At 36.4% G+C, this 11,148-nt stretch overlaps 1 protein-coding gene across 1 annotated transcript in view; it reads right to left on the reverse strand.

Moving 5' to 3' along the window:
• The window catches only part of FAM117B (family with sequence similarity 117, member B), a 63,481-nt gene that overhangs the window by 9,047 nt on the left and 43,286 nt on the right, over window positions 1-11,148 (reverse strand). The window contains exons 5-6 of the mRNA XM_004674379.2: window positions 3,301-3,444; window positions 1,399-1,624 (exon numbers count right to left, since the gene is read on the reverse strand). Coding sequence (XP_004674436.1) covers window positions 1,399-1,624; window positions 3,301-3,444 — 370 coding nt within the window. The remainder of the gene's footprint in view (window positions 1-1,398; window positions 1,625-3,300; window positions 3,445-11,148) is intronic.

The raw sequence follows: 11,148 nt of genomic DNA on the forward strand, positions 1-11,148 counted from the left end.
GTTTTTGAAATCTTGCCAAAATTATTCCTATCAAAGGGAATAATTCTTTACTAAGATAATGAGTCACTCGTCTCTTAAAGTCAAATACTGCAGGCGGAAAAAATTTATGGAGTTCCTACATGTTACTGGTAGAAAGTACGGGAAATCAAAGGGCAGATTTTAATAGCCATGAGGAACTGTTTCTTGGTTTTGTTTTTTATTTTACTCAGAACTAAGTAGCAGGAGTTGTGCTATCCCTTTTAATTCTACAGTAAGTCTAAAAAGTAGCTAATTATGTAGATGCTTCAGCAAGAAACTCTGTTGCCCAACCAAAGAATTAATTCAGTGGGATCAAATTCTGTGTATAGAAGAATAACCTAAGAGGATCAAAAACTATTTCCTATTCCCAAGAGTTATGACTTAATTGGTTTAGGATGCTGGCCAGAAATATCAATGTTTTACGTAACATGTGAAATATCAATGTTTTACGTAACATCATTCTTCAAATCGTATGTTCTCTGCATTTATCTCAACAATTTAGAAGACTGGTAGTCATGGCCACTAGTAGCAATTAAATACTTTAAAACAACCGAGATGAAAAAATACACAAAATGAAGAATGATGTAAAAAAAAAAAAAACACTTTAAGATAGTAAACATACTACAAAGGGAAGGTTCAGAATAAATGACTACTGAAATGAAAAGTAGAATTAACAAATAAATACCTTTTGTTTTCAACTATACACTGTAACTAAGATTAGGCTAACAAAATATTGCTCTGATGCAGAGAGATGAAAGTGCGTATTTTTTTTTTAAAAAGTAGTATTACTAATTAGCATTGATGCGGCTTATGTCTCCAAGTTCTTTATTAATAAGTTGCATATGTAGTTTAATACCATAAATGGCTCTCCAATCTTCTGTTACAGGTTTGCATTGAATACTCACTTTACATTGATACGGATCAACTTAATTCTTGTTAGAAATATCAAAAACATAATTTCATTAACTAAAAGCACTAACTTGAAGGTTTCACATTCAATTCAACTTAAAAGTAGCAATATAGTAAAAATATGATTACTAAGATGAGGGAGAACAAATGCTTTATAGGATCAGTGTTGAGCTCTATACTAAAAAAAAATACTTCTCACTAGTAAGGAAACTGTTAACCAGTGAAAAATAAGAAGAAAACAAAGAACAAATAAAGATCCAAACAGTACCCAAACAGACCATCACCTGGGTATCACAATGAAACCTATTTTGTACTCCAGTTTTTCAAATCTCTTCATATTTTGAACACCTCTCTAAGTAAAACCTAACAGCCTTATGCATGTGTATAAATTTTCTGCCAGAAAATGAAAAATGAATAACAAAATGGACAGTATTTTACTCAGCATTTGGTGACAATCCCTCTGCATTATACCTTTATCCCTGGGGTCAACAAGCAGGTCATCAGCCGAGCAAGGGCTCTCCTCACTCCCTTCGTTGGAGATGGTGAGGAACGATGTAGGAGACACAGACTGAGAACGGCTGCTATTGTTGCTCCCCCTATCTGCCCCGCCAGGGGTCTGTGTGTCAATGCTGCGTGTGCTGCTACTTCTTTGTACAAGCGGGGGAGGCGCACGATGGCCATCTGGAATATCTTGTGGCTGTAACAAAATTTAAAAATACATGTGCATTTATCACTGATTTTGAAACTCACACAGAAATGCACCCAACATCAACTTTGCCCTGTTGTCCCAAAGACACATAAACTGAAAACTCCCTGCTTACTGAGCATAAGGAAAAAAGAAGCGTGTGCTGTGCTGCTCTGTTAGTTAACCCCTGACTAAACTTACACCCCGACTACACACTAGGCAGTGTTGCGTGACGACTGTATGTCCAAGGTCAGACATATGGCAGGTGGCTAATGCTTACTGAATGATGAACTGTACTGAATTACTCAATATGTGCTAAATATTAATACATTTTTAAGAGCATAAAGAAGGGGTAAGATAAAAGCAGCAAAATCTAGGATTACCACTAAATTGCTTATTAGAAGAAAAGGTTAACCATTGTGTGAACTAATATTTATGACAGGCCCCATTACCTTCTTCTGCACTCTTCCACCTGAAAGACCTTTTTAAAGGAAACCTTCCTAAAGGAGAAAAAGTTAACATGGCAGTGCTAATTTTGTGGGGAAAAGCAAGGAGAACATTTAAATTTAGGTTTGTGCACCTTATTTACTAGCAGGGAAACTAACTCCTGTTTATCTTTGGTTCAGTTATCTGGGAAAGTTCCCCCTTTCTTCCATAATACAAACTGGAAGAGAGGATATGGGGAGTTGTACTTGCCTTAAGTTAAACCAACCTTTAATCTTAAAGAGAGTTTCATAAGCATCAGTAAGCTCACTACTTAAAACTCTCCAATTCCTCTTTCATCAATGAATGAAACCTTGAATATATACTATGACATGGCTTCCTTACTGTATCTGACATGGGAATTTTTTTCCCCTTTATTGAGGTAGCACTGGTTTACAACACTTTATATTATTTAGGAGAATAGGCACATATGAATCATTCCTCATTTTTTTTTTTAAACTGAGGCAGCTTTCTCTTTAGTGATAATATTTTTTAAGATTTCTTTTTGTTTATTTATGCATACAAGAACTGGGATGTAGGCCAGAGATGCAGGGGATGAAAGGATATACTAGAGATAAAGCAGAGAGAAACACAGACAGATCTACTGAAATAACCTGCTGAAGGGAACAGAGGGTAGGTCAGGAGAGGTCTGCTTCGCCATGTGGGTCAGCTCCCTGACCAAGGATAAAACTCATGCCCCAGTGGCTGGCAACAGCTTGATAGAGCTGAGACTTAATCACCAAGGAGGCCCCATATGAATCATTCTTATCCATTGTATAGTGAGCAGAAAGGCTGTCATGATGATACAGTCAACCAGCCAGTAACTAACAACAGTTAGTTAGAGACAGGTACAGATTCAGCCTTAGAAAATAATCAATGTCACAGCTGTCCCTCTAAAATTAGTAAATTAAACGTTTGTTAAATGGAGTCACAGTAAATGAAAAATGTATCACCTGGCTAGTATTTTTAAATATATAGTAAATAAACAAAAAATAGTTTCTGTTAATTGATCTAAACTTAAGTGGCTATGAGATGCAAAGAAATGAAAATTTTTTATTCACTTGCCAAAAGGAAAGTCTTTCAAAAGAGGTAAAATTTTATGCTCTCTATAAAGAACAAAGAAACCTAAGTAAATAAAATTGTAAACTTTTAATAATTGGAAGAGCCTATGAGTAAGGATGATTGTAAGAGACAAGATTACTTACTATAAGTTGTTCTTCCTTTTCCCCAGTCTCCTTAATTATTATCTCAATCTCCTGATTCAATCCTTCCACACTATTCCGGAACCGGGAACCTGTTGATTTGGTGATGGGAATTACTGGAATAAGTGCACTCTTTGGAACGGGAGCCTTAAGAGACAGTAGTGGAGAATGGAGAAAAGAAGTTTAATATATCTCTCAATTCTAATTCTCTAGATTTATGCATATTCCATCCAACTGACATGAGTAATTTAAAAGTAAGTAAGTTCATAGGTCTCACAAAAAGTGTAAGTAATCAAATCAACTTATTGGCATAGATAAAATGTAACTTAATGCCAAACTCTCAAGAAAATCAAGGTAGATTTTCACAAGTTACTTAACATTTATGGGGAACTGTAAAGTTCCACAGTGTCACAATTATTTATATTCCATGAAAGAAACAGCCCCAAAAATGATTTATCAAAATAGAAAAGAAAAAATAATTTGGGGAAAACAAAATCACTTCCAATATCTATATATAACAGAAATACTAAAGAAGTAACAATAAATAACCTGTTAAATCCAATTATACTTTCATTACTGAGGATTTAAAATTTTTTGTTAGCAAAAGAAAATTATGTATTTTTTTTCATTCATCTTTACCATATTACTACTACCTTTTCTTATTTTTTCAAAGTCTAATTTTAATAAAAAATGTTTTCATCGGCACAGTATTACTTCTGAAGAGAAGTAACTGATTATATATTTATAGGATATTGCATGGTTTCCTGTGACAAGATACACAACATAAAGTGAAACGAAAATTATAGAATTATCTGCCAAAGTTAATAACAATAATGTGCCAGAGGATCACCTTTATATTGTCCTGCTCTCTGCTAAAGGAATGTGATCAACCCATTCTTCATTTAAGGAGGTTTCTTTGAAAAGCCTCTGTCAGGGGAAGGTGGGCACAGACACAGACACAAAGCAAATGGCTTCTAATCAATTATCACTAGTTTGTGTCAATAAATAACCTTGAAATCCCATGTAGAACTGCTAAAACTCTTTTTTAAAATACTTTTTATTTATTCATACAGAACTGGAGTACAGGCTGGAAGTGCCAAGGATGAGAAGATTCACCAGAGGCAGAGCGGGGAGCAGAACAGGCAGATGGACTGAAATATACCACAGAGGAGAGCAGTGAGTGGGTCAGGTGAGGTCTGCAGCCATGTGGGTCACCTCCCAGGCCAGGGAGCAAACTTGTGCTACAGTGGCTGTGATAACTTCACAGTGCTGTGCTTTAACTTGCTGCACCACCAGGGAGGGCCCAAAAACTGTTTTTCTAAAAAATAATCAATACAACATAACTAAACAAAATAAGCAGACAACTATAAATCAGACATTTTACAGAGAAGTGGGAGGGAGAAGGTACAAACTACCAGTGGGAAGAGCAAAAGGGACTGGGGTGATGGTGCCAGATGAATTGGTGATGGGAATTTATGGGGACTAAATGTTATGTAAAGCATCTGCAAATAAAGAAATAATAAAAAAAAAATCCTGTTTTTCTCTTATTCCTGCTCACCTTACAGTTAAAGCAAAAGGCATGAAATTTGTGAGAGAAGCACTGAGAGGCTTCAAGATGAGCGCTCAGGAAGCTCTTCTTCATTGTTTGGTTACTGTTGGGGCTGACTCTCATGCTTCTAGTATAATAGGTGCACAAAACACTGCTCCAGAGTTTCTGGGCCACAGTGGGTGGATGCTTAGAAAACAGTAACGACAATTATTACTTTACATTTTCATCGTCTATCTTATCTTAATCGTTTCTTTCCACATTTTTTAAACTATCATTTATTGTCATCCACATATGGTCTTAAATATTTTCACCTTCTCAACCCCTCTGTTTCTCAATCTTTTCCTCATACCACCCTCTAAGCTTCTCATATTTACTCCCTTTTCATTTCCATCTTTTATTTCTATCTGTTCATCTAATCTCATCATCCACCATCAAAAGGAGAAATATTAAAAAGTCTAAGCATAAATATGCTATAGGCATTTCACAGAGAAAATAAAAAATTGAAATCAACATCTTTGTGTTATTCTGTACAATGTAAATCTATGATGTGTTGATATACCATTTCCAAATATGATTTTTTTACTCCCACTATTAAAAAAACAAACAAACAAAAAAAAAAACACAGCTATGGCCCTCCCTGGTGGTGCAGTGGGTTAAAGCACAGCACTGAAGCTAGCTGCAGCCACTTCAGTGAGAGTTCAATCCCTGGGTCCAGAGGTGACCCACACGGCACAGTAGACCTCACCAGTCTTGCCTGCTGCTCCCCTCAGCAGTGTACTTTGTCAATCTGACTGTTCTGCTCTTCACTCTGCCTCTGGTGAATCCTCTCACCACCCCTGCACCTCTGGCCTGTACCCCAGTTCTGTATGCATAAATAGATAAATCTTAAAAAAAAAAAAAAAGCTATGAACATACTTATAAACATTTGCCACATATATAATTTTTTTTTAGATAAAATCTTGGGGCAGAGTAATTGGCTCAAAATGTAGGAGTAAGAGCTTGCCATTCACATTACCAAAGTGAACAGTGAACTATTTTTACTCCTTTACATTCTACCTACACTTATGTATAACATGTATTTTGTAAGACTTTTACCATTGTATTTATCTTTCTTAATCTTTACTTCATAAATAAAAATTTCTTGTTATTTTAACTTTTATAGTACTGATCACAGTGAACAAGGTTTTAAAATGATTATCAGTAACTTTTTCACTTGGAGAGAGGTAGTATTTGTAATTTTTTTGACTGATTAGAAAAAGCACTACATGGTGCTTATAGACTCTTTGGCCTCTACACTGCAAATGTGTTTTTATTCTCAAATCATGAGTGGTATGCACATTTTTCATAGTATGTCTAAATGCCACTTCTTTGAAGGAACTATGCATTCACTTCATTTTAGGTTTTGAGAGTTCCTTACACAATTAGATCAGTGTTAAGCAAATAAAAACAATGGAAAGTCTTGCCTTGTCCCTGATTTTAGTGGAAATGTCTCTAGGGCTCCCCATTAAATAATACTGGTTCTATGGTATCAACAAGTGAGAGTGTGTGAGAGTGAAGTGTGGGTGTACAAAGACATGTTAAGAAAGTACTTCTTAAATTCTTATAGTCTTGTGTATTTTTATCAAGAGTGCTATATTAGATCACAAGGCTTTTAAAATCAATGTAGATAAGCATGCGATATTTTCCTCTAATAAAATTTTAAAGCAAGGAGAGTCAAGTAATCTCCTTGGCCATTACATGATCTAAATGTAAGTACTGTAACATCCCATGCAACTTTCCCAGCATGGACAAGTTACAAACAGGAGCCAAGGCAAATACTATGTTTTGGCTCTACTGCTACAAATCAATTAAAAGTTAAGCAACAGGTACATGAAAATAACTATTTTAGATTTAGAATAGTTGATGTATCATATTTCTTTCTTATAATTGGGTATCAGTCAGTAAAGATGCAAAAAATGACCTATTAAATTTTGTTCCTTGAGCTATAAAATGAGTACAAACACACTGTTGTATAGCAACTATAAAAGCCCTCAAATAATGAAAATAGTGATCTCCATACAGTGAAGCTATATTGTTTCTTCATTTTTCATCTTTAATTTTAATTTCTCAAGTTCTTTTTGAATGCTTCTATCCTTTGATAATCAGGAGAAAAAAAGCTACTTGGAAAAACATTTACTTAATAAGTAGTTGATGCCTTCTTTTTTCTCTTAATAAATTTCCTCTTTTTCTTAAAGAGTTCCCCTACTTTGACACAAGTTATGAAAGGAAAAATAAAATTTTGGATGATGGTAGATGTTGTTCCAATTCAAATCTGAAAGTCCTGGTTTTTTAAAGAATATTTTGGATATGACAGCAAAAATAATCTCCATAAAAGACAAAAATGCAGGAGTGATGTCACCAAGATGGCAACAAAGATCATTCTTGACCTCAGCGCAGTAGTAAGATGACAAACTAGCACTATGCATAGACAAAATACCATTGTGAAAATCCCAAAACCCAGACAATTCCCTGGACCACAGAGGCTGAGAAGGGACTGCCCAGGCAGGGAACCAAGTCAATGACATTCCAATTACAGAGCACAGCATGTGATCCTAACTGACCATGGGGCATGGACAGTGACCCCAAGCTCCCCTGGGAGCCAGTGCCACAACTGTGTAGTACAGCTGGAGACCCACAATGACCAAAGAGCTTGGGCAGAATCTTGCTTAGCAGTAGAGCACAGCCAACAAATGGCCTGATCGCCTGTGACACTGCCCAACTTCCACACACCCTGCAGCTCTGCTTACGTACACAGCACACAGCCTGAGTCTCAGTCTGATCCTCAAGCCTGGTCTGTGGCCCCACCTAAAGGTAATCTCCACTTTAGTGTTAAGGTCATTGTTGTATCAACAGCCTACCCAGCTTGCCTATCTTTAAGATGTCCTATCCTTCAATTCTTTCATCTTATTGCTACAAAACCAGTACTTCCCCTCACTTCACATAGCTACCTAGCACTGGTTCATATTATGACAAAACTGGTGATAACAAGATAGAATGAGAAGACAAGAGCAAACAGTAAATGCTATGCTTCAGAAGTGGGGGAGCTACTGGGAAGTGGGGGCAGAGCTGAGTAGCCTAGTGAAACTATGTAACACAAAAGGTGGACAGATTCAGCTCTTTTTCCTTCTTGCTTTTGCAGCCCTGACTTACACCCTCGTCCTGCTGGAAGGAATCTTGCAGAAAACACGTGGAGGAGATATATGTAGAGACTCTTGGAAGAGACAAGGGGAAGCTAACAATGGCAGCTGTTATCTTGATGAGGTATGTCCTTTTCTTCCGGCTCTATAAAACTTGCCTAACCCCTCTCTTGCTGTTCCCTGCCAGAAGCACCTTGGACTTGTGGCAAGCCTTTGGGCCTCAGTGGCCCCACTTCGACCCAAACCTATTTGGTTAGACATTTGCTCATGAGGGAATGGGTGATTTTCAGTTTTCTTAGGGATCCTTTCTTCTCTCTTTATACACACTAATTCTATGAAAGAACTTTCACACACAGTCTGCTTCCTTTGCCTGTGTGTGTGTGTAGATGTCCAAATCCCTTTCAGAGTGTGCACCCCTTAACAATTTGGATGCCCTTCAGATGCATGCTAATACCAGGTCCTCACTTTACTAGTTTTACATCAGTAAAGCAATGCCCAAGTGAATGAGTGAACCTAGCTATTATCTTCAGCTTCTTTTTTATATTCCAAATAGTGGTTACCAGTACACTTTTTCACCTATTCTCACCATCTTGCTTCCTTTCCAACAGAAGTAAATGTTAATGTATAGTCTAACAAAGATTTACCAAATAAGATGTGTACTTGCTTCAGGTATAAACCAACAGGAAAATAAAGCTAAGACTGCTCTGGAAAAGGAAAATAAAAAATCTTTTTCAACACAATAGATAACAGGAAATACAAAATGGACTCATACCAAAGCAGCTAGAGGTTTAAAAAAAGCTATAGCCCTGGGCCCTCCCAGGTGGTGCAACGGGTTAGGAGGTAGCATTGCACGCTAGCCACAGCTGCTTCAGTGCGAGTTTGATCCCCAGCCACGGAGGTGAGCCACATGGTAAAGCAGACCTCTCTGTCTTGCTCACTTCTCCCCTCAGCAGTGTATTTCAAGGATCTGCCTATTCTGCTCTTCACTGTCTCTCTGGTGAATCTTCTTACCACCCCTGCACCTCTGGCCTGTACCCCAGTTCTGTGCGCATAAACAAATCTTTAAAAAAAAACAAAAAACAGTGGCCTTCCCTGGTGGCGCAGTGGGTTAAAGCACAGCACTGAGAATCTAAAGCCGCTTCCGCATGAGTTCGATTCCCGCCTGCCCCGGAGGTGACCACAGGGTGTGGCAGACCTCTCCTGACCCACCCGCTGCTCCCCTCAGCAGTGTACTTCGTCGATCTGCCTGTTCTGTTCCCCTCTCTATCTCTGGTGAAGCCTCTCACCGCCCCTGAGCCTCTGGCCTGTACCCCAGTTCTGTATGCACAAATAAACTTTAAAAAAAAAAAAAAAAAAAAAGCAGCTCTCTGGTCTGGAGTTTATTAGCATATTAGAGTACCTAGGATATTAGAATATTTCTGTCATTCAGTCATCTCATCTCACCAGTCTTGACTCTTTCTGTATCAGAAAATAATGAGGTGACAGGGACTAGTACAAAGAAAAAACTCAAATTATTAGTATATACTACAAACAGAATTTCTTTTCAAATGAAAGATCCGTACTTCAAAACTTAATTCTCTTTTAAATGTCCTAAAACATAAGTAACAGTTTGTACTGGATGCTACTTTCAGGTATGTATTTGTTGTATAACTGCTAACTTAATAGAATGATTAAGAAGCTAGAAAAGAAGATGATCTGTTAAGTTTTTGCAAAATGTTGACATTCTTTGATTTAAGAATGTCATATGGATCTATTAGAAAGCTGCCTCAAGAAGAGAAGGCTTAAGCTTTCTGGCTGTCATTTTAAGAATCATATATATGCAGGAACCCCAGTGTAATGACTAACTATACAATGCACATTGCTATAAAGTTCTACTCAAATATAATCTTAGTATTAGAAGTATATATCAATAGTTTCCTCTATTTAAGAAAAGGAAATAAAAAAAGGAAAAGAAATAAAATGGTCATTTCCCTTTTCAAGGGCCTGTATACCATTTCGAGCAGGTGAAACAAAGATTAATTTAACTAACGAACAGTTTTATGATTAGGAAAAAAATAATACATCCAAGCTGCCTGGTAAAGATTTTCTTCATTAGGGATATTGCTATTGTTGTAGAAATAAAAAATATAACAGGTCTCTGGTTTAATTTTTAGATAAACTATATTTAAAATATCTAAAAACAACAAAAATGATTACACTTAATTAAACTTTATCCTGCATTTCAAGGACTCGCAAAACTATTTTCCCCATATCTATACAGATTTCTATAATAAATCTGTATTTCTAAATATAAATCTGTAGGTACAAATATAAGTGAGTTATCCTGAGAGATCATCTTCAGACAGCTCTAAAATATTAAAAGTTTTTCACTATACTAAGTAAAATCTCTCCCTAAGCTTTATAACCTTTGGCAACATTAAGAACAGAATTTCTGATTTCTCACTTTGATTCTTAAGCTTCAAAAGGAAATACTTTCCGTTCATTAAGGTTTTTAATTAGGTGAATCGCCTGTTAAATTTTTATTTTTCCATTTACACTTTTCATATACTATATATTACAGTTTAAAGATTGAATTCAGCATTAAAACTGAAAATTAACAACAAAAAAAGAACACCAAAGGAAGGTTTGGCTAACATAAATCTAAAAATCAATCTACATTATAATTTAAATACAGCACCTGTTTTCAAAGTGTAGGATAAGACTATCATATGACATATACAAACAGGAAAGATGGGAACAATGTCTTATAGCAGTAGCTGCTAGGGAAAGACATACAGAGTTAAATTTTCAAAAGAAGAAAAATGTGCCAGGATGAGGATATGGAGAAAAAGAAACATACACTGTTAGTGGGAATGTAGACTGGTCCACTGCCTATGAAAACGGCATGGAGATTTCTCAAAGAATTAAAAATACATCTAGCATAAGACCCAGCAATTCCACTCCTAGGTTTCTACCTGAAGAATACAAAAAAAAAAAAAAAAAAAAAGCAGCTCTCTGGTCTGGAGTTTATTAGCATATTAGAGTACCTAGGATATTAGAATATTTCTGTCATTCAGTCATCTCATCTCACCAGTCTTGACTCTTTCTGTATCAGAAAATAATGAGGTGACAGGGACTAGTACAAAG

Source organism: Condylura cristata, unplaced genomic scaffold (assembly GCF_000260355.1).
Source record: "Condylura cristata isolate star-nosed mole 26May11 unplaced genomic scaffold, ConCri1.0 scaffold00002, whole genome shotgun sequence".
Taxonomy (NCBI): Eukaryota; Metazoa; Chordata; class Mammalia; order Eulipotyphla; family Talpidae; genus Condylura; species Condylura cristata.